The sequence below is a fragment of the Fringilla coelebs genome (genome assembly GCF_963513975.1).
Source record: "Fringilla coelebs genome assembly, chromosome: 5".
Lineage (NCBI taxonomy): Eukaryota > Metazoa > Chordata > Aves > Passeriformes > Fringillidae > Fringilla > Fringilla coelebs.
This window is the reverse complement of record NC_140033.1, coordinates 64,866,252-64,893,655: the sequence shown is the minus strand read 5'-3', so window position 1 is coordinate 64,893,655 and position 27,404 is coordinate 64,866,252. Positions and strand designations below refer to the sequence as shown.

Here is a 27,404-nt window from a genome sequence, read left to right as displayed (position 1 = left end):
CCTCTTCTGTAAACAAACATGGCGGCGGGCGATGGCGGCGGCCGCGGGAGGCCCTAAGGCTCTGTGAGCGCCGGTGTCTGCCGGGGCTGCGGGCGGGCGGGCGGCTCTGCCTGCTCCTGGAGCAGGGGTTGCGGCGAAGCGATTGGGGCTGGCGGCACACATGGATGACAGCAAGGTAAGGGCCTGCGGGGCCCGCCCGGGAGCTGCAGCCGAGGACAGCCGTTGAGGCTCTTGGTGCAGGGAGCCTTCTGAAATCTGCTCTTGACGAGCTCTGCTTGCCGCAGCTGATAGGAAGGAAGGGTTGGCCCCTTGGTTCTTACTTGCAGTTTAAAGAAACTGCTTCTGGCGTTTCCTTAAACCTCCAGGCAGGGGCCAAAGGCTGCATTCCACCAGTGGTGTGGTGCAGTGGCTCATGCTCCCAACAGCAGCCTGCATTGATTAGGTAAATAGCACAAATGGTGAGGTACGACGGCAGCAGCGTGGGTTGCAGCCTTGTACTGGGTGCTGGAACTTGGATTCTTCCAGCATTGGGAGAATCTCGTGAGATCAGCACAGTGGCATCCCTGAAGGTGTGGGGCTCCAGCTGAGCAGAGCTGAAAATAAGAAGGTGCCGAAGGAACGGATCCTCCTCCTGCTTCCTCCACCCTCCTGCTTAGGGTGCCCCTAAAGCTGGGCCTGCAGGGACAGCGGCCGTGCCTGCTGACTGCAGCGCTGGGCAGCTCCGGCTCTTAGCTGAGGCTGGGTGTTTCAGCTCCCTGGAGTGCTGGTTATGGCTGATCCTGGGGGTCATGCTGGAGACACCACTGGAATTTTACTGGAACAAAATTACACAGCCTATGAAGATCTGCTTTAATTCAAAGAGGGGAAAATGCTTGACACGATTTGTTATGGAATAAAGAAATTCAGAAGCGATCAGTAATTTGGCAGTCCACAATCCACAGAATGGGTTGTAAGGCTGTGAAAGGTTTATGGTGATCTGCTATTTTAACATGTATACTGTTTTATTTTATTAAGGCCTTGCCTGAAAGCTGTGAAGGAGGTTGAGGGAAATCTGCATCACTGATGTCTTACAACTCTGCATGAATGTTTGTGTAATTTGGGCAGTTAGAAGATCCAGAAGATTTAATTCTGGAGTTGTATATAGTTCATGAGCATTATCTCATTTTTATTTCTTTTTGTGTTCTTCTCTGTCTGAGTTAGGCTCTTTGTATTACCCAACTTCCAAATTTTAATTTGAAAATAATTTTTGGTCTACCATTGTGTCATGTGGAGTCATGATAGTATGCCTTTTTTTTTTCCTGAAACATTTTTTGACACATTTACCAAATAAAATAAATTTATTTACCCAGTCAGTAAGTCAAATCTTTGGTCTTTTTTTTTTTCTTTTTTAAATTGATGTTGAGTTGAATAAGAAAAAACAACAGAGTGGAATATTCACTCTTCTTGCTATCTTCACTCCCAAGTACAGTTTTTATAGTTCATGATGCTCCAGATCACCTTGAGGGTTTGGTGACTCCATTCAAGAGATTCCATTTCCCTTAGGAGGGCTCTTCCCATTGCAGGTTGCTGTGTCAGGATGAGGCAAGCACTATTTATACCTCATTTTATGGCCACTGTGATTACACTGGAGTCAGCATGTCCCTGAAATCTCCTAAAAATTCCACTGAGTCATGCTTTCCTCCTTGCTGAGGGGATTGGCCTGTGAAAGGACTTTCCCTGCAAAAACTCAACCAACTAAATTGTGTTGGTAGTGTAGTGACCATTCTATAACTGCCTGCAGGCAAGGTCAGTGTTTGCCTTCATCTAACTGACACAAAGAATTTAGAACTGAGCTTGCAGGCTGCAAAGTTTTCCCTAATTCATAGTGCACTTTAATTTAGTCTTGTCTGGTTTAAGAGGGCATTAGAAGAATGGTTCTTGTCAACACATTCCTGAAAATTGAAAAGAAATAGAAAGAAATAAAAGGAGAGGTAGAATATCTTAGTATCAGATCTAGAAAAATTTCATGTTTTAACATACGAAGGATGTTCCTAAAATATTCACACACACCCAGAAAAAAAACCCCAAAACAAAAAATCCCCAACCTCCCCAAACAAAAAAACCCCAAACAAACAAACAAACAAACAAAAAACCCCAAAGAACCCCCAACCAAAATGCGACCTCCTTTTCTTCTATAGAACTGCTTTTAACCTAGGGGTTGTTCAGGCACTGGCCCCACTTCTCGCTGTGATTTCAGCTATTGGGTGTGGAAGGGAAAGAATTTAGTGATGTAGCTTTTACTTGCAATTAATTCATGTTAAAACATCAATTGTGCATCTCTGAAGTCTTTGGACAGAGGAAAAAGGAGAAGCTCTGTTGTGGTGGTTTCAGCCTTTATAGGTGAAATTTCTTAATTATTTCACAAGACTACATATAACATATTATGTATTTGTTAAATGCATTGGGAAGCAGAGAGTAGGAATAGGGTAAGAACTTGATACCTCTTGTTAGTCAGCATTAAAATACAGTTTATACAGCTAACTGCAATCTTTTGTACTAACTACAGAGTTTTTTATAGGGGACACTGACAAGACTTATTTTGGTAATTAACTTTTCTGTTTATGGCCAGAAATGAGAAACAAAAGTTTGTAACATCACTTTTGTTATTCCAATGAAGTTAAAAACAAGCAAACAAAAACCAGACCACCACCAGAAAAGGTTGGGATTGCTGTCTTTTATTATAAATATTCTTGTCTTGCAGAGAAAAGACATTATATTATTATATTTGTGGATCCAGCAAGTGTTGATTTCTTGCTCTGGTGTTCATGCAGCTTTCCTTTCCGAGGGAACACATGGTGTTCCAGCAGGGGAAGGCTCTCAGCAGAGGGCTACACCCAAGGAGCTGGGCTGTGACTGTGAGACATCAAATACTCAGTCCTCTGTGGTCCTGAGTGATAATTATGGGGATGCAGGTATCCCTTGGAGGGAGTGTGGGAGCAAGCCAGGTGTGAAATCTTGTGTTTCAAATACAGAGCTTGAGGGATCCTTGGCCATGAGCTGTCTTGTAGCCTCTGACCCTCACTGCTGGGGCTGATGGGGATCAGGGGGAGAGAGATCTCCCAGGCAGTCCTGGAGTCAGCTCTGGGTAATGCTCTGAATGCCACAGCAGGGACAGAGCTAGTGAGGAGATGACCTCAGTTGCTAAGGAAGTGGGCTGCTATGTTTTCATCCTTCAGGGCTTTTTCAGAGTATGCAGGTTCTCAATGTGCTGGGGAAGTCTCCCAGCCAGGATCATGTCTGTTAGAAACAATGTCTCATGTTTTAGAATTTTAGAAGTTTTATTGAATCATAACAAGGGACTGAATAAGGAAAAAAGGACAGTGCTGGGTGCTTAGCTGCAGCCAGAGGCACACCACCCACACCCCTAACAACGCTACATATGCTGTTGGTAAGCCAGCCCTCCCCACACTTGTACATCTGTCACTCCTCTGACCCAGCTCCTCCTTCCTCCTGCCTCTTGGAGTATGCAGTCCTTTGTGCTTCAGCCTTCCCAGTGGTTGGAGATCAACTTTCAACATTACAAAATTTATATATATATTTATATAAAATCAGGTCTTAGCAAAACTTCTTTCATCCTTATAACATACATTCAACATTTGTGAGAGCTAATATTCCACTACCATTTATTACAATGTCCAGACATAAAGCATTCTCATTACTGCTTGCTTGGAAATATAAAACCTTAACAGCTTTGGTTATAGTTTGATAGGAGCAATTTCAAATCATTAAATGTTTTAAAAAGCTCCTGCTCAGCATTGCTCAGATGACACATCTGCTCATATTTACTAGGAGTGATTAAAATGGAGGAGATTAAAGACTCTAAACCAGCTAGAACAGTTTTATTTCATTGTTACAGTGGGCTGGGAGGATACACATGCTTGAGTTAGCTGACCCTCCCTGAGCCTGAGTTCTAACAGAGACAGGTTTAGAAAAGTGCCTGGTTTCTGTTGGTGTGAACTGAGAGAATGTGTAGGGCACAGTGGTAGACATAATTCCTGTGTGAGGCTGTAAGTCCTTCCTTGGGGAAGAGCAGGGCTGTCGCCTGTGGAGTGGCAAGGTGGCATCTGAGTGACTGCTGCCCTGAACTTTAGCACTTACCCATCTGGGTGCCTGTATAACACTTTATGAAAACTTGACATTTATCCTTAGCTCATGCTTTTTTAAAACAGACCTTGCAGCAAAGAAAGACAGTAATCTTTATGCCTCTGTGCTGAACATGGCATTCTTAAGACATGAAGCACTTTGTATGGTGAGAGTTTCAGGATTAATTTCTGTTGACACATCTGCTTAAGACTTAGATTGTGTTTGCTCACTAAATAGTATCTTACATTTTTGGATCATTGTCGGATGCATTTTGTCTGCCAGTGAAAGTAAAAGAATTGTGTTGGGCATATAAAATATCATGAAATGGAGGAATAACAAGCATGCTCTCTAGCTGGGTTTTGTACTGCTACTGTGAGTGGTATGCTTTGAATTGGAAGATCAGAAAACTTCATTTTTGTTAGGAGACTTGTGGCTGGCTTAATTTGCTTTCTGATTTTGTGAAAATGTTTGCAAGTGGGAATAGATTCTTCCCCCCTCTACTGTAACACAGCCCTTAGGCTTTATTTCTTACTAATCATTTTTATAGTTTTATATAAATTGTGTAGATGATCACCAGTTCCATGCCTCATTAAGTTCTGCAGATCTATACCTTCAGCTGCCAATGCAATGCAGAGTCTGCCTAAGGTGGATCTCAAGTATTGGTTGATGGAGCTGCTTGTTTCTTGGTAAATGAACTCAGAGCTTCTGGGAGATGCTGACCTGGTCAATGTGATCAGCATTGCTGGTCAGGGTGCTGAGCAGTGCCTGGGCTACTGTTGCTTTAATCTGCTAAATTGATTCAAACTTGCAGATGTCATGATGAGGCAAACTACCCCAGTCTTCTATCTGAGGTGCTCAGCTCCTCAGGGTTGTGAGTGAGGAGCTGATACAGTGTAGCTGTATTATGTGTGCATCTCCTTCCTGTGGAGGACCACTCTGCAGTGCATTCTGGCAAGGATTTTGGAGAGATCTGCTGCATGCTTCTAATAAAAAAAAAAAATCCAGAAGTCTGAGGAATTTTCTATATCAGGTCAAGTAATTGCAGCTATTTCCAATTCCAGGTCAAATAACTTTGTGCCTGAGCACTGATGGGAGGCAAGAATGAGGTTATGATCTAAGTAGGGTATTAAAAGGAAATTGTGGAGTCACAGAATAGGCTGAGTTGGAAGTGACCAATTGGGGTCATTGTGTCCAACTCCAGCCCTGTACTGGACACCCCAAGAATTACACCATGTGCCTGAGAAAAGAGTTATGTTCTTCTATTTTCTGAAGTCTGAGTGAACTGAAATGGGAGCTTGGTCAGATCTCTAACTAATGCATGCCTTCAATAATATTTCTATGAAAAATTTTATGATTAGTGTTGTTCTGAGTCTTGCTTGCATATGACTCCCTGAAAAACCCCTAAATCTCAACTGCTGAATGCTAATAGATCACATCTCTTTATAAACTGCAGAGGAATACAAAGGGACAGAAAATGTTTGCTTGGTCTGTTGCCATGTTCAACATCAACTATCACTTCTGCTTTGTCTTCTTTCTGTCACATCAGCATAGCAACTGAGCAGGCAAAGAGGACTAGAAGCCAGGGAAATATGGTAATGCTGTATGGGGGCAAAGGATTTCTCAGGCCTTTTTCTCCCCATCTGGGTTGCTTAAGGTTACAGCAGGAGCTTCTAAATATTGGTGAGGGAGAACTGATGAGGATGCAGGATTTGATTAAATTGCTTACCATTGCTGCCTTTGCAGGGTGATGTGTAATTGTGTGGTGAACTCCAGGAGCCATGAAGACAGTGTGAGTCTTTGGGGATGGTGTGAAGGCAGATTGTTAGGGTGTTAGTGCTTAGAGTCAAAAGGGACGGAAGCTTTTCATTATCTCCATAGTCCTGGTGGTTAGAGCGTTGGTAGGTAACCATGGTTGAATGGTTGAAGAGGTACAAGCCTTTTTCCTGCCCTAAGGGAGCTTGTGTGCAGGGCTGCTGCAGTGGTAAAATGTCTTGTTGGGAGAGCAGTTTGCACACCTGTCTGTAGAAAGCTTTCTGGAGTGACCAAAGGGAAAGCAATTTACGGATAACGGTGGATCCAGGATGCATTTGCCTTATGCTAAGCAATCTTTAACTTGCTGATTGTGAGGAATGGTGTGATGGAAACCATTCACACACCTGAGGCTCTGGGGAGAGGGCATGGCTGTCAGTGCCCCTGTGCAGGATTAGGACTCAGGGTACTTTTTTGTTCACACAGCAGTGTGGTGTGTGCTGGGGCCCCAGCCTTGAGTGGCAGCTCACTCTAGTCCTAGAGGGTCAGAATCCAGAGTGGCCAGGGCTTTTTAAGAGACCTGCAGTTTATGTCTCTACAAGACCTTATCTAGCTCTTGAATGCAAAGATTTACTTTGAAGTATCTTGCATTAGCACAGAAAAAGCCTCAGGTGCTAAAAGTCTTTGAGAATTGAAGTACTTTGGCTGTAGTGTGTATAATGTAATATCCATCAATCTTCCAAGTGCAAGTAATAATAGAGAGCAAATTGTGAGTGCCTACAGCCCCATCTGGGAAGATTCTGTGTAGTTCCACCTTCTGCTGAGCTGGGCACGTGGATCACACCATCCACAGCCAGGAGAGTGTTTCCATGAGAGGACAGAGCTTGTCATGCCTGAAAGGGACAGTCACTTTCCCTTCCTTAGAGCTCCTTCCCCCTGCCTTGGCCACATCTGGTTAGTTTTATCTTACTTTGAACTACATTAGATTTTTTGAGCTAGAAAATTTCAAGGGGAGCACCTTGATGAATTAAAGAATTATTTAAACTGTATTCAGCAGTTCAAGTGTAAAAGAGGTTCATTTTTTTTCCTTTGCTCTTGTGAATGTATTGTGTTTGTTTCATTATCATAGATGTCCATTAAGTACTTTCTGTTCTTTCATTTGCTTATGGTAGGCAGCTACTCCTGAATAAATCAGGAGGGACAATACAGAGAGGGTAGGGTTATGTTGGCATGTGATTGTTGACTCACTTTCCAAAGAAAGAATAGGCTCAATTGTATAATCCTTTTTTTCTCTCTTCATTCTGGCACATTAACTCACTATGTTATTGTTTTTATTGCAGCTTGCTAAGTTTGCAGAACAAGTGACTTCTTTGAATGTTAAAAATTACTTGTTTTGTAGCTTTTCACAGTAAAAGTGCTTTTTTAAAAATGATGAACTCTGATATTTTAAACACTGCCTATTAGAAGAGATCTGTCTGTGTGCAGGATGGTGAAATACTAAGGCAGCAGCGAAATTCTTGTATGCAGGTGTGTGTGTTAGGTGTATTTCTCCACACCCCCTCCAGTCAAACAGTGTGGTCAGAATGCAAATAAAGAGAAATCCTCACTTCAGAAGGAGCTGGGGTGTGTGGCTGATGTAATGTTTACTGGGTGATACTGCCCAATGACCAGTGAACTAATCTTCAAACCATATTTAAGATTTTCTTGTGCCATGCCCCCATGTTAAGAATAAAATATTTGAGTGGGGAAACATGGAGTAAACTGGGTTTTTAAAAATTTATTATTTTTTAAAAATTTTATTTGTAGCAGGAGAAGGTCTCAGACCTGTAAAAAAGGAACTACAAAGAAGAGGGGAAAGTGATTGCAAAACCTGTGTTCCATAGGGCAAGAAACTAGAGAGTTAAATTTCTGCAAGGGTGACCTACATTAGGAACAGGGAGAGTTCAGCACTGACAGGTTGTGTGAGGAGGTGTGAGGAGACTCACCAGGATGTGGAGTAATGTTCTGAAGGTGAATATGGCCAGAGTGGTGGTGTACTGCTGGAGCAGAGGCAACAGAGATAGGACTTGGTGTGACTGAGTTCCCTGTTTAGTAAATTTCCTTAAGATTCCTTTGAAAGAAATCTAGCCCAAGGAAGCTCATGTCGCTAGTGAATAATTCTGAATTTAGAATAGGCTGGAACTGTTGACTGCAGCAAAACTAAGTTCTGCATTGTATTCATAGAAACAAATATATTTTTTTCTAAATTGAAGTGTTAATCTCTATAATATAGTATTTCCAGACCTGCTGGAGCAGGGGCTGTTGGTGATATGAAAGCAATTTCACTACAAGCTGATTATGCCTCCTCAATAACCAGATACCCTCAGAGATACCTGAAGTAGTGTGTTCAGTTCTGGGCTCCCCAGTGTGAGAGAGAAATAGAGCAACTGGAGAGAGTCCTGAAAACTTCAGAGCTCAGCATTCTTATTTCCTCTGTTGCTCCTGGATGCATATACAAGATTTTATACCTGAGACTCCTAGTAGTTACTGTCACATGGTTCCAGCATTACCTTTGCAGAACAGGATCTTTACTGTGCCCTTCCTTTCCAGGTGGTTGGAGGCAAGGTAAAGAAACCAGGCAAACGGGGTCGTAAACCAGCCAAAATAGACTTGAAGGCAAAACTTGAAAGAAGTCGTCAGAGTGCAAGAGAGTGCAGAGCCAGGAAGAAGCTGAGGTACCAGTACCTGGAAGAGCTGGTTTCAAGCAGAGAGCGAGCCATCTGTGCTCTCAGAGAAGAGCTTGAAATGGTAAGGAATTAACATTTAACCTAACCCTCAGTATTATGTGGGACCTGTCCTCATGAACACTTGTTCTCGGGACCACAGTGACTGACAGTGGCATTTGGCTGGCCAGGAGGTATCAAAACATCAGATGCATCCAGCTGTTTGTCTGCTTTGGTGTGTAGAATACAAACTCATGTCACAAGTTATCTGCTGGTTCTGAACTGTAAGAAAGCAAAGGAAGTGCCATTACATTTGAGTCTGTTGTCTTTGAAATGTCTGGTTTTGAAAAACCTTTGACAGAGGCAGATTGTGGGAAGAGGTGTTGAAATATCAAAGGGCAAGCATATCTCCACAGAGTGCCATTGCTTCTCTGTTGGGGAGGTAGGTTCTTGCAGCATGCTTTCTGTGTAGGTGGCTCTAAGATGTGTAAGATGGGGGTCTTGGCCAAATAAGCAGCATTAACCAAAGAGAATGTTTCAGCTGGAAATACAGACACAGTGGTGTCATTGAAACGTCACCAATGCTGAGGACACTGACACTGACCTGACTTTAGGTTTGTTTGAATGAGCATGGCTAATCACTGCTAGTCAGCACGTTTAGGATCAGGTGAAAAGCCAAAAAACTGTCCACAGTTTTTTGATGTGCCTCAGGGTTGGGAATGAAGGATTCAAGATGAAAGAAGTAGGAATAAGGCACATGTGCTTCCACTGTGCCTTGTGCAATTGGAAAGGACCTCTTAGTAGTCCATGAGCCCAGAGTCATGTGAAATATTTGTTTTTAATAGGCCGTGAACTGGAACGGTATTCTCGCATGCCAGCAGCGAGAAATTGCACAGAGTGTTCCATGTTGTTTAATAATTACAGCATTCTGTCTAGTGCTGCCTCTGAGTAGCACTTTATTGACTGGAAGAGGCTTTGCTGAGGCCAGGTATGCGGCCATGGCCACGTGCTCAGCTCATTAGGGCTCTGCAGTTTCGTAAGAGGCTTCAGCTCAGTACATTCAGACCTTAAATGAATATTCCGGAAGGTAAAGATTACAGCCCTGTTTTGTCTGCTAATGTGATCCTGGCAGTTTGCTAAGGCCTAATGTGTTTGCATGTTTCAGTACAAGCAGTGGTGCATGGCCATGGACCAAGGGAAAATCCCCTCAGAAATAAAAGCCCTGCTAACTGGAGAGGAGCAAGGCAAAGCACAGCAGAACTCAACCAAACTTGCCAAGGCTGCAAAGACAGAGGCAAACAGCAGCAATCCCTGTAAGTATCCAGCCTGTGATTAATTCCTGTTTTGTTCCATCTTTTGTGGTGTAGGAGGATGGCTGTGGTGTAGGAAGAAACATAAGGATGTGTTTTTGGGCAGAAATAGTTGATTGAAACAAAGGGCTTAGTGGGTGGTACAAAGACTCTGTGTAATGTTTACATGGACAACACAGAAATTCCACTATAGAGGAAGCTGGGCAATTATTTTAAAAGACACTCTGTGTTTCACCAAAGCCTGTGGAGACCTGTGAAGACCTTAATTTCTTACAGCATTTTCATTTTTTTTAATGCAAGCTAAATGGAGCACACTAAACATAATTGAACTTTAAAAACTTTACCAAGAAAACATTATTCTAGCTGCACGCACTTCAAGAGAGAAATGTTGGACTTGGGATTTCCTATGGAGTCTTCTTTCTGACTCCTTTGTGCTTGTGCAGGGAATGGAATAGGTTTCTTCTGTGAATTGGGAAGTGAGAAGACCATGGGATATAAAGTCATAGTCCTCATATATATATATATATATATATATATATGCAAAGGGAGAGAATTAAGATGTGGCATGGGCAATTCTATATCTTACTTCTAATTTTATAATAGTTTGTGCTACAGGCTAAATTACACTTCACTGATTTTTTTTAAAAACTTTATTTTTTTTCTAACTTTATGTTTTTAAGGGTCAACATGAAAACCACTTTTCCAACCATAACAATCTTCCCCTCTGTGCATTATTCTCAGGAGGCCGATGCAGAACCTTCCGTGCTGCAGCAGAGGTGGCTTGGGAGGTGGCAGGAGGAAGAATGCTGTTCTGAAGAGTGGATGCATCCCCAGGTGCAGGGGAAAGGATCCCAGTTTGTTCTCTTCTCTTTGCTCCTCCCCACATGAAATTCTTTGATTATGGTGTTCCTAAGGCTTTGTGGGTGGGGCTTTTGGAGCAGCAGGTGTTGGTGTAAGTGGAGCCTTGTTCTTCCTTTCGCTACACTGCCCTCCCCAAATACAGCAATGGCAGCTTTGGGGTGTTCCCAGCACAAGAGTGGGGCTGCTTTTATATCAGAGCCCAGAATTAGGCTGGCTTTGTGTTTGGTGGTTATGTGGTTGTTGACTGTTGTGGGAGTGTGGGAGGTTCTGTAAAAGAAAACCAAGAGAAGGATCTCGTAACAGCTTTGCTAAGGCCAAACCCACTATTGTAGGTTGAGGAGAAGGAGCTGGATCAAAATGTTTCAGTAAGATTTATAGCAATGTCATTTGTAACCTAAATGCAGGTGTTGCTCCTGTCATCCATCTTTAATGCAGCATGTCTTTTGTGTGACTGGGATTCTTAAAGAGATACTAGATACATTTCCTGCTTGTCCTGGTTTGGGCAAATTTGGGAGGAAACTTCCAAACAGATCCCTCTGGAAAGCAGATTCAAGCGACCCCTCCCCCAACTGGTTCCGGAAAAGATTTCCTTGGAGAAAAGTGGAAAAAGTCTGTTTATTTAACAAGCAAAGTATTCACAAGCATAAAAAGATGAATAATACTAAACAATAAAACCTCTTGCTGCTCTGAAGAGATGGCAAATTCAGAAAGTTATTTTCGTGGGGTGTGGCTCAGCTCGCTCAGTCTCTTCTCCTCCTGCACTGCTGAATGCTCCATTCCGGGCCCTGGTGGGCTACAGGCATGAGCTCCTGGTGTTTTTCTGGGTTTTCAGTCCAAAGCAGGGCCAATGAGTTCCAAGAAAAAAAAATGCCACAGTGTGGGGAACTTCTCTGCCTCAGCTAGCTAAGAAAGCTGACTAAAGGCAAAGGAGAGCTCTGTCCCGCTGTCCATGCTGCAGACAGCACAGTCCATGAGAGACAATGCAGGGGAGCAAGTTCAGTTTCTGCAAACAAACTGTGCCCTTCTTCTCCTGCCCTTTGCTCTCAGAACCAGTCTTAAAGGTGCAGAACTTAATATCCAGCATAAACAGAAGAGATGACTGGGGCTACAAGCATCATGAAGTCACCCTAGGGCACCGCCTCTGCCCATTCTTCTTCCAGAGGGTGCATTTTCCACCCTGTGCTCCTGGGAGGACAGTCAAGGCATGTCCCTGCATCCTGCTTCCAGCAGGGGAGCGGCTGCCATTCCCTCTCACCCACTGTGCTCTGATACCTTTCCATAGCTGCCTACATTTTGGGCCCCAGTACCTCTCTGGACAGCAACTTAATGTGAATTCTGCTATGCTGTCCTGCTATGTTTCCCAGCCAAAGACAATGCCAGGAACTGGTAGCAAGGAGAGCAAGTTGAATCAGTTTGGTTTTGTAGTAAGAAAGGTGATGGCAAAACTCTTGTGGGCTGATGACCAAGACATGTACTCATCCCAGTTATTGACAGATAACCTGCCACTTTCCTCAGGCTGCTCTTTCTCCTGGACATGCTTTTTGTATTTATATGATGCAATGTGGAGAGTGGAGCTCCTGGGATTTTCAGTGGGTGTTTGGCTTGCTTATTCTGTTTTGTTTATGACTGTGTCTTTCTCTGTATTTTATGAAATGCATGGAACATTTTTTTAATCTAATATTTTCATCATTGTTTCATAGAATAAATATTATAATTAATGACTTTGCTAGACCGAGTGTTGCCTTTTTTTATTGAACTAATTGGGTCTGTTTAGCATTGTGTCACTTCAGGATGGGCTGAAAGCACTGAAGATAATCAAGTACCGTATTTCAGTGTACAGCACAATTGCTTTCAGAATTCCATTCTAAGCACCTATATATTGAACCTTAATGCATGGTTTTAGGTTTATTCTTTAGACCCTGCAACCAGGCACTCAGTTAGCAATTGCTAAAAATGTTGCACACATACACAAGACTATTAAGAGAGGTCAAGTCACACTGAAGTAGAGATGGGGAGGATGTGAGAGTTCATGTTGTGTTGTCCATGTCCTATCCTGCCTACCCCCATCCCCACCATCCACCCTCTCTATCTGAAGGTCTGCACTGCAGTTTGTCCTGAAAGATAGTGATAAAACTAACCAGTAAGTTTGCAGATTTTTGTTGATGTTAAATCCTTACCTGTTCATTTTCCTGGATTTCCTGGAGGAAGAAAAACTCTAGGCCACATGTTCAGAACTACAGTCTGCCAACCTTGAGGTTGCACTTTATAACATGATCATACTGGAAATGTAATGGATTATTTTGGTTAGAATTAGTTTTACACAGGCTACTTTCAGATGTAAACCATGTCTTGTAATTAGACACATGTTTCAAATGTTATGCAGATGCTTAAATGTCTTTCAGAATTAGGGATGTAGAAAATATACAGAGGAGTTGTGATATGTGACCAGAACAGCTCTGCCCAGCACTCGGTAACGTGACAAACCCAGCTCTGATCTGGCCAGAAACACCCTGCTTGCTTTCTTCCCTCTTTGTTTCACATGCTGTGATACCAAACAGGAAGCCTCTCAGCAGAAAGGTTTCTGTTCTGGAGGAAATGGAGAGTGGGAATTTCTCATTGTGGTGAGCAGCAGTTTCTTCTGTTCCTTGTCATGGTGGCTCCTGCTTGGCTTAGTCAGCGCTTGACATTCCAAGGCTGTGTTTGGCAAGCCTGGCCCCAGCTCTGTAGCACAAATAGTGGAACCCATGTTCTGACAGGTTCCTTGTGCTTTGTGCAGATGGACAGGAGGTCTGTTACTGCCTTCATCATCCTAGATTGTCTGCAAGCAAAAATCTGTCACACATACTTGCAGCTCTAACTGCAGCTTTTCCATCTGCACTAGATGCTGTAGTCCATTACCAAATGTAGGATTCCCAGCAGCAATCATTCATTTGAGTTCTAGGGATTCCATCATGTAGCAGGTTGTGCTGTGTTATACATTTTTTTGGCCTTAGCTGGATTTCTGGGCGTCCTTCATTTTGAAATTTGGAAGTTTAGCAGTTCCCCTTGAAAACTATCAAGTGTTTGTGTTCATGCTTGTTTGCTGCTCTAATGGTCATACTCTTCATCCTTGTTGGGGTGGCTCCTAGGAGTGATACAGGCAAGTCCACTGGTCAGGAGTCTCATCTAGTTCCCTAAATAATGTAGGGTGGTATGGTGTTACCCTCTTTTTGTGTAGCCTGGGTACAGCCATTCACATGTTTCTCCTCCAGTGAGTGAGCACAGCTGGCTCTCTCTCACAAGTACTGAAGAAAGGAAATGAACCTGGAAATGCCTCATTTTCCCACTTACCATGGAAATCTAATCTTCAGCCAGATTCATTTGGCAAGCTAAAGGTGGGTATCTCTCAGAAACTGTCCACAGTCCTAAAATATGCTGTCTGTGCTATTTGGTGTTTACCCAAACCCCAGAACTCCTGTTAGGGTTAAGTGTAGTAAGACTGAATTCAGTGGATGATGATGGACTAAGCACTGTACAGTTGCACTAATCCTTTTGGGGAATGTAAAGCAAGGATGGACCAGATAGTGGCAGCTTCATAAGAAAAATGTGCAGTAGGTCTTGCCTTTTTGTTGCTGTATATATGCTGCATGCACAAAATCCTGCAGTGATGGGGATACATTTAATTGACTCATCACTTACCTGAGAACATTTTGTAATTATGTGTAAAAAAAAAAAGTAATCACAGTCTGCTTTCACAATCTGATAATAAGTGTTTGTCAAAGAATCAGTATCCTGATTTCAAATACTTTTCAAATACTATCTTAAATTTATCAGGGGTTTATTTTAATGTAGTAGACAAATTTCAAAAAGTTTCTTGAAAGCTGAAATCTGGCCAACTTTGAGAGTGCCTGTGACTGATTGTTTTTCCTTTTTTTTTTCTCTTGTACATTTTAGGGTGAAGATTAACCTACATCAGTAATGAATCTAGTTTTTCCTGAAGAACTGGAGAGGGTTTGGGATCATAGCTCCAGTTGCTGCTTTCCAAGAAATTGTAATCTCTATAACTACCTATAAAATTACTGTTTATATAAGAAGTAAACAAGTCTCAAAATGCAGAGAAAGCAAAGGAAAAGCTGAAATAAGAACCATAGTCCTCATTGGGCTCAAGAGTTACAGCAGGGGTGACAGAGGATGGGCTGATGTAGAAATCCCTGTTGGAGGTAAGCAGGGCAAAATACCAGTTTGTCAGTTCCTGCTCTTTGTGTCACTGAGCACTAATTTCTCCAAAATTTATGTCAGTGAATTAATTTCTTACGTGACTCCACTGTGAATTGGTATGAGAAAACATAAACTTCTAGTCCACAGTGAAACCTGAGGTGTCCCTCATTGAATAGCACATCAGTGGACTAAAATTCAGCTGATGCTGATTTATGGAATGTACAGATTTTTGTACGTAGATCTATCATGGCCTTCCAGTGCCTGAGGGGAAACTGTAACAAAGATGGGGAGGGACTGGAGTGGCAGGACAAGGGACAATGGCTTCAAACTGACAGAGAGGGTTTAGATTAGATAGCAAGAAAAAATTCTTTACTGTGAGGCCTATAACAGATTGCCCAGAGAAGCTGTGGATGCCCCATCCTTGGAGGTGTTCAAGATCAGGTTGAATGGAGCTCTGAAACAATCTTGAAATTTCAACTAGGAAATGCTGTCATTAGTCAGCTAATGATTTTCAGCAACCTTCATTAAAAAAAAAAAAACACAACAAAAAAACTTAAATTACTTTTCAGTTTTTTTTTTTTTTTCTCCATAAGAAGCACTTGGGAGGTTTTCCATAACTAGTACAAGAGTAACTCTGCTTTTTTATGTGTCAGCCTGTATCTCACAACTGGCTTAATCAACACTAGCACTAACTGCTGCTTGAAGCAATTCTTGTGTATGATCTCTATATGTTTGGGTGGGTATTGGTGGCATTCCTAGCTGTGCTGCAGCTCATTTAATAAATGTGTGAATAGAGGACTAAAAGTGGGTTATAAAATGTGTGTTTTCATGAGACAGGCTGTTCAGTGTGAATAGAAATAGCCCATGAGGGGTGACTTATTCCCATACCTTCTTTCTCATGGTAACTTTGAGAATATATTTTGATCAAGTTGGGTGTTCCTGATGCAGTGCATTCCAGCAGTGGCCTCCAGCTTTGCCTTCTTGTGGCATGCTCTGAGTGCCTGCTGATATGAGAGCAGTCCTTTCCTGGCCATGTTGCTAGGTCAGTGTTTTCTGCTTTACATTTCTGGGCTTTTTCTTTCCTCTCCACTTTAAAATCTCCTTTTTGGAATGCATTCCTACTTCGGTACAGAAAAAGACTCTTCTGTGAATCTCCTTTCTTTCCCAAGTAGCCTGGCAAATATTTTCAAAAGCTGTCAAGGGTTCCTTTTCCAAAGGATAACCCTGAGTTACTCTGCAGTTTGTGCCTTTGCACATGTGTACCACACTCACCAAGTCACCCCTTCTGCATTTCATGCTCTGTGACATCAGTGTAAATATCCCTTCTGCACTGTATTGAATAATAGCATCACCCTTTGTATGCAGGAGCCTCTTGTTTCTCAGCCTAGCACAAGCAGTGCTGGTACTGGCTCACCCCAGAGTGGTTTTTGTTTGCTCAAGCATTCTGATGAATTGTGTGGTCTGGAGGAAGGTGACAGCATTAGCAGACAGCAGTGATGTTGTTCAGTAGATGCTGGGTATGTATTGAAACAGCTCTGCAAAGTGTAATTCTTCTTGCACTTGAAACACTGGGATTTAGATGATTCTGTTTCTTGTATTTCTGTACAATTCTAGGTTGCCCAGCATTTTCAGCAGTGGTTTCAAATGAAAGGGCAAGTTCAGTTGAGGCTGACATATCTGAAATAGCCTGTGGAGTTAAGGGAGGGGTTAGTTTAAAACATTTTGGCCCAAAGTCATTTATTTCATGAACATAGCCCAGAAAAGGTTTCATCAAAGTAAGTACGGTAATAGTTTTAGTTTTCCATTTAAATCTAGGAATCAAATCTAGGATCTCAGATAGTGAAAGGGGAAGGAGGTTTTTATGGTTTTCTAATTAGCTAATTACTCTTGTGACAAGTCTGTGTGCAAACCTTCCCAAGGTGATGGTGCTGCAGGGATCTCTTGATGCCAACAGTGTTACTATTCTCACTTCAGCAAGTTGCATTTCTCATTATTTTTTTCTTAGGGTTCCTCACTTTCTGAAATAAAATAGTAATTGGCTTTTTAATTACTGGTACACCAGTGGAGCCAGTGTTGCTTGCTGTGGGTGTTTGAGAAACAGCCAATTAACCAATTAACTGTTTCAGCTTTTTGATTTACATAATCTTTTTCCCCCCTTTTTTTTTTTCATTATCTACCTAATGTCGTCATTTCAATCCAATGCCGCTAAATGAGTGGCATTGTTAATGGAAATGATATTGTCTACATGTGCTGGCAGATAAAAAGGCTGACTGACAGCTGGAGAGCAATTATAAAGGTTGTCTGATTTAATCCCTCTGCCCTGAGCTACTTGTGGAATGAGCACAGTTGCAGTTCTGTGAATGTATTCATAAAAAAATGGAGGCAGAATGATGAATGGCCTCTTGTGATTGCTTTCATTCACCTTGCATTTTTTTTTTCTCAGTCATCTCCTTTGCATGAAATAGGGCATTTAAAAAAATCAAATGTGCCTATTACTAATACAGCTTAGCACTGGTCTGTCAGAAATACTACCACTAGCTGTAACTTTAAATATCACCTATTAAAATTATTTTCTTTATTACTCTAAAACTTCTTTTTCCCCATCTTTTATTAGCATATAACTGTTTTTGGATATCAGTGAGAATTTTATAAAGTATCAATTTCAAGTTAATTATAAGGGATAGAGTGAAGTGCAGGGATTGACAAGGATGCTTCTAAGTGCTAATTTCTTCCCTGGGTACCATTTTTCTGCCATGCTTGGTTGGAAGAGCTACATGGAGGTGGTAAGACTGGAGGATCAACACTGATGCACTCCAGTTTTGTTTCTGATGTCATGAGCCTTCCAAGGAGCACTGAGAGCCTTTGAGGACACAATTTTACTGTAGCAAGGGACAGGGAAAACTTAGCTGGTTTTGTTTCTCCTGTAGTGATCAGGCTACAAGAAAGAACCAAGAGTGGGGGCCAGTGCTTGGCAGCAATTGTTCCTCCTGGATAAGGTGGCATTTGGATGCCCAGCCCCCTGCAAACTCCTCTTTTGCCCTGCAAAGAAAAATGGAACTTGAGTTGCTTTTCATGAAAGCAACTTTTCTTCCCTTGAAGACCAGTCTCCAGTGATTTGTTACCTGGTTAGGAATTTCTTCTGGCAGTAAACATGTTACACGTGCAGGAAGTGATCTTTGAAGATGCAGTTGTGCTGAGGGCCACATTCTCAGCGTCCCTCTTACAGAAAAAAAACCCCTACAAGCCCAAGAATGAAGATTCTGACAAAGATGCCCTGAGTGAATGTGTAAGACCAAGTCAGTAATGTGGCAAGAGCTGTTTCAGAGTTTGCAAAAATCCAGAGAGGGCAGATGAGCTGCCAGCATCAAGTTAATGCAATCAGGGCTACTCCTGCTGCATTTACAGTTAGCTGGTGACTAATCTGAAATCTTGCTAACTCTGGATATTTCTTCATCATTTTCCTTCCTGTGTTTGGATCAATATGGGGAGGGACTCTGTGGTGTATGTGTAGAAGTGGAGATGGTAAATCTCCAGGGCTGAAGAGAAGAGCTGTAGTGCCTTTGGAAATAGGTGGGTAATTACATCAATCTGTATGTGGCTTCTGCTGCCTAATTCTACATGGCCTCAAAAAAATTCAAGTCCTTGATCAGTCCCTCTTCCCTGAAGAAAGCATCTTTTCCTTTTACTGGTGCATGCAGAGAAAAAGCTTGTGTCTGCCCAGGCATGAGACAAGAACAAATCTAATTATTTAGTGCTGTAATATTTTTTTTTCTTTTTCTATTCTCCTGCAAATGTAGGACCAAATTGAGAGCTGGTGTGAAATGGTTGTGATGCTGCACACAAAAGAATTACTGTCATCTTTGTCACTTCTGAATATTATCCAGGGACCAGTAGCATGAAACAAATTAAAGACTTTGTGTGTGTTAGAAGTAGTGTAGAAAAAAAATCTGTGGTTTAGTCCAGACTGCTCATCAGGAGGTGACATTTATACAACAATCTTCCAGTAGGTGTGTTAATGTTTTACTAAAAGCCAGTTCAAATAAAGCTTCAGTAATTTATAATGGCCTATTCTACAGCACTTGCTAGTTGAAAAGAGACAACTAATAATGACATATTAACTTACAGAATCACTTAAGGAGTTAATAACCCTTCCTTTGAGCATATGGGTCTGGCTTTAATAAACTTCAAATCTGCTTTTTGTTCTTTTAAACAGGAAGGATCTGATATTGAGAAGGGCTGAGCACTCAGAATTTCAGCTGCAGTTGATGGCGTGTGTTCAGCACCTTGGAAAACCAACCCCTAAATCAATGTCAGTTAAATCTGAATTTAAATGGGTTGAGTTGAGGAGACTGAAAAAAACTCTGGGGATTCTTAAGTGGGCATATGGAAACCCTTAAGTCCAATTATTGGTGATAGCTACTTTGGTGTCACCTCTGTGAGGCTGGTGGAAAAATAGGCACAAGTGAAGTGAGTCTCTGCTTCTCACTAGCCCCAACTCCTCAACTGGAAATTTTTAAAGTATACTTAACTGAAAATCCAACTTTCTGCTGAAATAAAAAGGAAGGGACATAATTGGACAATTTGTAATGGGAATTCCCAAGGGCAAGCCACTTAATACCAAGTATAAACAGCACTGATGGAATTTCTACTTAATGTGTCTGCTTAATGAAAAAAAAAAGCCTAATGGTTGGCACTGTATCATGTTCTTACACAGGAAACATTTACAACTAAGGAATGGATGGGCAAGAGACCCAGGAGTGCTTTCTCCCAGAACCTCCCATTTGTAGATGGCTTGAGATGTGTTTGTGGACTGGGAGTTTATTCTGTTTGTTTCGTGTCTATAGTGATCAGGCAAATCCTACAGAATTTTCCATTTCTTGCTTAGATAATTCATGATCTGCCTCCTGTCTCTGACACCTCTGGGGCCTTGGCAAACCAGGAGATACTTGGCACTGGTGCTACCAAACCCATCTGTCCTAAACCTGCCTGTCCACCTGTCCATCCCCTGTCCTAAAATCATGGAAGGAGTGAGAAAGCTTTCTCCTTGCTCTTGTGTTTTTACCAGTGTAGCCTGAGTTAAAAGAAGGCACAGCAAGCAGAGCCAAGCTCACTCTGATACAAGTGGGATTGGGATTTTACTGATGTGGAAAGATGGTTTAAGAGACCCAGCCTCCAGACTTCACTCGTGGTTGCAGGGCTGGTCAGAGCCCATGATGTCAGTGTAGAACTGCCAGCTCTTTCAGCTGGGGGACATTGTGTCCCTAGCTGGTGTGTCATGGCAATCCTGGCCACCCTCTGCAGTGAAAAACCTTTTGAAAGGTGGGGGAACACAATAGACTTGAAGAAACAAGTGACCTGTGTGCCTCTGGACTCTGACCTAGCAGGAGGTGGGTAACCATGAACCTGTGGTCCTCTATAACCTCAGGGCTCATTCTATTCAGTTCCTTTATTATTTCTTTAACAAAACTACTAACCAAAAGAACAACTGTTGTGTTTCAATCTCCAGTCCAAAGTTGAAAATAATGTTGTGAAATTGCCTGCTTAGCTAGATCTGATTTTGCTGTGTCAGAGGCCATTAAATGTCAAAGAAAAATGAAGCATATGGTGGTGTTTCAGCAAGAAACAGCCAGGTCAGAATCTGAACCAGACAGAAAATACTGGTCTTGACTCACTTTCAAGGTCCTCTCATCTCCTAGTTCATGGGAGTTTTTTGCTAGTGGCTTTAATGAGAAATATCAGATCCTTATTTTATTTAATGGGGATTTCTGAATTTGTGAAATACATACTGTAAGTGTCCCTGTGGTCAGTGGGGGTTCTTCCAACCCTACTTTGTGTCATAGAGGATGAGGAAGGAAGGTTTTTAGCAGACACGTAGGATAATTTCTCAGCAAAACGGATTCCCCACTCCCACTCTGCCGGCAGAGATTCTCCTCAGGGGATGTCAGCCTGGGGCTCCAACACATGTGTGTGCTCCTGCTCCCTGGGATGGCAAAGGGACACAGTCAGCCCTGCTCATTACACCCTGCTGCTCTTGTTCCATTCATTTTCACTGCTGCAGCACTTTCAGGCTCCAGGCATGAACAGGAACCCAAGTGTGCCACATTTGCTCTGAAAGCAGAAAAAAAAGGTAATCCTTCTGAGAGGAGGTTGTGACTAGGGATGTCTCCTGCCAGCAGACAGCAGGGAGCTGGAGATTTAGAAGCAGAAGTATGAGGAGGGATAGCTGACTCCTGCACACTGTCTTCCATTGCCTGCTTGAACACTGGGGATCAAAGTGCCCACAGTGCTTTTAGGATGCCTTGAGTGGGAAGTGCTTCTGATAGCCTGGACTCAAGGATGTTGGCCATGCTCTGAGGAGAGGCTGGTCTGGAGCCACTTCTGTGCAAGAAATGAAAAAGTTGGGTAAAGAAATAGCTGAGAATTTGTGACAGGTTTACAAACCCATGACTGGCCCAGAGAGACTGGATGAGGGCCAACTATTCACCATGTGCTGGCTTTGTCTGAGCTAGTTGAGAAGATAAAGAACAGGAAGAAAGTACTTGAGATCCTCCATTGAAAAGAGGTCAAAACCTTGGTTCTCAGGCAAAATGCTCCTGAGATCTGCTCAGATGGGCTCTGAGCAAGCAGAGTGGGGCTTTTTGTCTTGTCCTTCAGACTTTGAGACTAGGTCATTCTGGACCTGCTCTGGATTTAGGGAATAGCAGCACTGTTTGGCAGCTACCCTGTGAAGGGTGTTCATTCCTTGCAGTGGTAGCTGGATGCTGGGGGGATGTGTCAGGAGTCCTTTATCTTCTCTGCTTTCTCTGCCCTGTCCTCAAGTAAGCAAGGCTACAGTAAACAATGGGTGCTGGGAGGGACAGACCTCCACTCTGAACCCTACAGAACTCTCCTGTCAGTTTTGTAAGAATTAAAGAAAGGAAATCTTTGCAGGCAAGGGGTGCAGCAGCCTGGGCTGGGCCTTCCATGGGCCACATTTATCCAGCAGAGTGAGGGGAATTCACCAACAGGATGCTAGTGCTGGCCTAATTGAGAGGGTAAATAGTTTACCTGTGTTTTCTGAGAGTGTGCTACTGTACTTTTGGGCAATGCTATGGGAATTGAGGAAATAAATCAATATTCCACACAGAGACTCAATCCAATTCTTATTAATGAGATTGATAACTGAGGGAAATAAAAAAAGGATAACAAATGCTCTCTCTTTCGGGAAGTATATATGATTTTGGGTGAAGAAATTTTCATTCAGAAAGTCCATTTTAAATGAGAATGTCTCAGCTTACAGTCCCTTCTTCCTCCTCTTCCTTTCGTTAGGTCCTCTTCTTTACCTGCCAGACCCTTGCAGTCCTTCCTTCTGCTTTCCACCCCCATCTGCAGACATTGCCCTGCCTGTGCACTGACCACACGCAGCCTTCATGGGTAGAGACCACCAGCAAATTGGTGAGCACGAGGCAAGAAAAGGGCTTGGAGTGGGCTTGAAAGGACAGGAGTGGTCTGTGGGCTGCCAGCCAGCTCTCTGTCAGATGGATCAGAGCTGATCCATCTGGGGATCCTTGTGGTTTCCAAGCAGCACAAAGTGGTCACCACACGTGGTGAGAGCCCAGCACATGTTCTCTCATTTCTGACTGCACCACCCCTGAACTATAACACAATCAATAATTCATCTGCTTCTTAGATGTTGTTTTTCCTGCCTGGATGCTCAAGGCACCTCTGTATTTCTGAGCTAGCACTGAACCAGAGCTAACCATGTTGTTACCTCCTCCTAGTGATACAAGTGGACCTCCCTCCCCTAGGGAGGAAGCCCAGTTTGCCTCCAGAGCGCATCCTTCAAGAGGCAGGACCCGCGGTGTACACACCCACAGACCAGGTGCCTCATACACAGTACCTGTTTCCTGGGAGCTTGTTAACACTGGGGGGCACAGGGGTCTGCAAAGAAGCTCCTGCCTCTCCCCCTGGTCTCCACTGTCATTCCCCATCCCAGCAGGACTGAAGACCCAGCCATTCCCATTGGATTGTGTTCTCACTGTGCTGGCAGAGAAAGAGCAGCAGGAGTGAGCTCCACCTGCAGCCACAGGTTGTGTCCTCTGGGACACCTGTTAGGGACCTCTTCAAACGTGCCCAAACAGTGGAAGGTGCTGCCAAGCCAGCGTGGGACTCCAGAGCTCCCGTTCCTGCTCCTGTTTGGAAAAGGCCGCTCTTTGCCGCAGGTGCTGCAGCCGTGCCCCAGCAGAGGGGCGCGGACCAGGACGCGCAGGCAGTTTCAGAGGTGAGGAGGCCCTGGGTGCCTGGCACATGGCCCCTTCTGCTCAGCAGCTCTTCCTCCTGGCTGTGCCCACCTCTGGGTGAGTGCACCAGGCTGGGGCTAGAAGCAGCTTAGAGACTGGGGAAGGTGAGACCAAGGAGGGGACTTTTCCTGGGCAGCTTACACCACGAGACCTCCGGAGAGGAGCAAGGACAGAGACACACAAGCATCCAGTGCTGGTCCAATGCTCACCTGGTCCTGCTGGGCCAGTGGGAATTTTGTCACTGATGAGTTCAGTGGGCTCAGGCTGAAGCCAACAGGGCCCCCATATGGACATCTTACCTGTGGGATCTCAACAGGATGGACAACCCCAGCACAGCTGTATTTGTGGGGACATAGCGGAAGGAAGCCTAGATGGCTTTGGGTGGATTTAGGCATTTATGCACCGTGGCCCATCCTGTAAAGGGATTAAAACAAGCAGTTTTTCTTTCTTTCCCTTTTCCCTCTACAGATAGAGAGTGTAAGGACTCTTGTTTTGCAGATAAGCACTTTGCTTGTGATTGTAGGAGAGGAGTTTCCCAAAGCAGAATGTAGTAACTGAAATGAAATGGAACGAATGCATCAAACCCAAGGCATTTAATAAAATAAAACATCTCTTTTATGCCCTCTCCCCTCCCACCCCCCCACAAAAAGCTGGGTTAAAAATACGTAGCTGTACATAGGTTCCAAAGGAGAGAAAATTCCTTCTTCTGGGGGTACAGAGTAACTTTTCAAAACAATGCAGCCCACTAGACAAACGTGTTTGGGGGATTGGACGGAATAGGCCAGGCAAGCTTTCTTTCCTTGGCTTCTCTGTTAAAAGCATCATAGGTGGAGTCTTTGGTGACACTTTTGGCTGTGGCTGGAATATCTGCAATACCAACATGATTTTTTTTTGCTATCCTGGAACTGGTGGTGATGGTGTATGCGTTGCTTCTGTAGCATTTCATGGCAGACATGCAAAAAGTTTCTTTCATCCCTCTTCTGAAGTTTGCATTATAGATGGAGTAGAGGGTTGGCTTGGAGGCTGAGGAACTGAAAGAGATCCAGGTGATGGCCAGGAAAAGCAAGGAGCTCTTTCTGTAGTCTGTTTCCTGTGGGTGCCACAACTGTACCATGAAGAAAGGCAGCCAGGACAGGAGGAACAGCGAGTTTAGCATTAAGAACATCTTGATGGTTTTCACTTTTGTTCTCGGAACAATATTTGTTGTTCTCCTGACAGTCATTCCATCCGTGCCTATTCTCCAAATGTACCTAATGACTTTCTGGTAAAAAAGGATAATGAAGAGGGATGGGATCATAAACACCAAGAGGAGGTGGATGACACTGTAGGCAGATCCTTGCCAAGAACTGGGGAGAAAAAAGTTGCAGTGCTGGTCGCTGTTGGAGCCGTAGAGAAAACAAGCTGGGGATGCAAACACAGCACCACAGAGCCAGGAGGCCAAAATCATTTTTTTGGCTTTCCCCCTGGACACTTTGAAGCTCAGGGGGTAGACAATGGTGTAGAATCGATCCACGCTGATGGCGAGCAGCACGTAGATCTGGACGCCGGGCGTGAGGTACTGGATGTACCTGACCAGCCGGCACACGCCGCTGCCCAGCACCCACCGCCCGGAGCTCAGCTGCAGCAGCAGGAAGGGCGCGCTCCCCACGCTGCTCACCAGGTCGGCACAGGCCATGGACACCACAAAGTAGTTGGTGGTGGATTGTGTCCTCCTGCTCCTGTGGATCACTAAGCAAACCAGGAAGTTTCCCAAGACAGAGATCAGCCACAGCACTCCCCAAACCACACTGGCAGCTGCGATTTCTCCTGGTCTCAGCCCATACTCTACCAGAGAGTGGTTCCTGCTGGGGCCAGCTCCTGGGCCTGGAGGTTCTCCCATCTCGTAGCCAGCAGGAGGGGAGGAGGCTTTGGGGCTGCTCGTGTTCGGCAGCAGGAACAAGGTAAAGAGAAGAACAGGACCACTGCTGTTATCCATGCTGTGAGAAAACTCGGCTACATCTTTTGCTCAGGCTGCAGACAGAGAGGAGAGAAAAGGTTCTCTTGAACAGCTGTGTATGAAAAGCCCATCTTAAACTACAAAAGAATATTGTAGAAATACATACTGCATTTCTGTATATTGTATATTCTGTATATTTCTGTATATTCTGTATATTTCTATTGTATATTGTATATTTCTGTATACTGTATATTGTGTATTTCTGTATACTGTATATTGTATAGAAATATATTCTGTATTTCTCGGCTAACACTCAAATACAGCTTCTGGGTTCCACTGTAGCTGGTGGTACGACAGGCTGTGTCAGGGGGATCCCACCCCATTCCCTGGCTGGTTTGAGGTACCTGTCAGCCTTTTATGCCCTTTCACATCCTTTCACTTTTTTTCCTCACAGCCCCACTCCACATCTGCGTCATGTGCACCATGACCCCAACCCTGCCTCCATGGGGGGGATGAGAAGGGCAGGACCCCTTGGCCAACACAGAGGGTCCCCAGGTAATGAGAGGCCTCAGTCCTGAGAAATTTCTGGACCATTACCATGTATGTCCACCAGCCCTGACCAGACCAGGTTATAGCCCTCCTTTTTCATGTGTTTTTCCTTGGAGCAGGATGTCTGTGGTGGGAAGCCCTTCCCTTGGGGCTGGAAAGAGAAGGGCTTCCCACCACAGACATCCCGGAGACTTCCCGGAGTTGAGCACCCTCACCACCAGCCCCACACCTCTGGAAGAATGACTGCTTTGATTTTGAGTGATCCTTAGACCCTTGTGCACAAAGTCAGCTGAATTTCTGGAGCCCTTCAGTGAGAGGATTTCAGGGTATGCACTTTGGGTCATTGTTCTTGTCCGTGGAGTAACAATGTCCCCGAGTGGTGACACCAAACCTACCACCTGTCAAATGTCACTGCCTGTGAATTACAGTTTGTCTGAGGGTGTTACCTGTGTGAAATTGTTCTTCTGCACCCTCCTGGCAGACACACCACAGAATGTGATGGGTGTGGCCTCCCATTCTATGCCTATATTGCTAGATAGATTCCAGTGTTGAGCTTAGCCAGATGGTTGGGTTGGTCTTAGCCTGTCGCAGGGATAAAATGGAAAAATAGCTAATTTTAGTGGCTATGCATATGCAAACACCCTGCTGCTGTCTGATGTCCTTTCAGTCATCATCTTGACATGCAAAGCCTTTTACTCACTAGACAGACAAAGCCTTTTCTATGGCTCTACTGTGAAAATGCTGAACTCCAGAGCTTGATACTGTGCAAGATAAATCAGGATTCAGTTAATGACCAGATCATCAAACATTTCATCTGGGAAGCCAAATGAACAAGCTCAAAAAGCCACCACCATCCTCCTCAGCTTTCCAAGTGATCCAGATTCCCAGGTTTGCCTTCTGATGGGCTTTTTCCAATTATTTCACTGATGCTTTTTGCTTTGCCTACTCTGGCTCTGCATCTACCACCTATTATTTTCTCCTTGTCTTCCCACTCAGAGTGAGGTCTGAAAGCACAGAGCCACAGGATGAATTTGGGATCTAGCTCCTTGTGCTGCTTTGCATGTCTCCTTCAATAATGCAGTGCAAAAAAAATCATCAGATATGGAAGAAGAAAAGAAGTAATGATTTCTTGGTGTGGTTATAGAAGATTATTTTTTTCCCTCTAGTTTTTTAGAGCCTGTACTTCCTGTGGCTGTTTGTGTCATGTGAGAGGGCACTGTCAGCAGGTCATGCATTGCCCCTTGTCCCCTCCTCTGGTGGGGCTGTGGGGGCTGCCCAGCCTGGCCTTGCCTTCCCCCTCATCCTTGGTTGCCTTCCCTCTTTGTTTCCTTAGTGGCTTTGCCTGGCAGATGATTCCTGATTTCTCAGAAGGTTCCTTCTTATCTTTCCCCTCCCTCCTTTGGATGGATCTGCCCCCTGGCAGGGCATTTGGGCTGCTGTGTCTGGTAGAGTGGCAGGATGTATTGTCAGTGCAACCTGCTAAATTACCTGTTAGAATTATCTGTAATAAAATAATACATGTGGAGGCTGTTAACTAGATAGAAAGGAACATTATGGGCTAATTTTCTTCCTTAATTTCCCTTCTTGCCATGCAGAAGTATGTGCCATTTAAAAATAGCCAGCTGTACAAATTAAGCCTCATAGAAGAATAATCAGATAAAATGTCTTGACCAGTACTGAAGAGGAATGGAAGTCTGGT

General features: G+C 43.8%; 2 protein-coding genes across 3 annotated transcripts; one reads left to right on the top strand and one right to left on the bottom strand.

The window, feature by feature from the left end:
* The first annotated feature begins 20 nt into the window (after positions 1-20).
* Positions 21-12,473, top strand: CREBL2 (cAMP responsive element binding protein like 2). Of its 2 annotated transcripts, none has more exons than XM_084205651.1 (4): positions 21-175; positions 8,461-8,658; positions 9,739-9,886; positions 10,625-12,473. In XM_084205651.1, coding segments are annotated over exons 1-4 (363 nt in total). In that variant the 5' UTR covers positions 21-160; the 3' UTR covers positions 10,627-12,473. The 2 variants fall into 2 exon arrangements, with proteins under 2 accessions (XP_084061777.1, XP_084061776.1); XM_084205650.1 differs by having other exon boundaries at positions 10,564-12,473.
* Positions 12,474-23,965: 11,492 nt separating this feature from the next.
* Positions 23,966-25,195, bottom strand: LOC311154424 (putative G-protein coupled receptor 19; the record flags this gene model as incomplete). The annotated part of the gene is made up of 1 exon (XM_084206918.1): positions 23,966-25,195. The coding sequence occupies one exon, from the start codon at positions 25,193-25,195 to the stop codon at positions 23,966-23,968; it is 1,230 nt and encodes a 409-aa protein (XP_084063044.1).
* Positions 25,196-27,404: the final 2,209 nt, after the last annotated feature.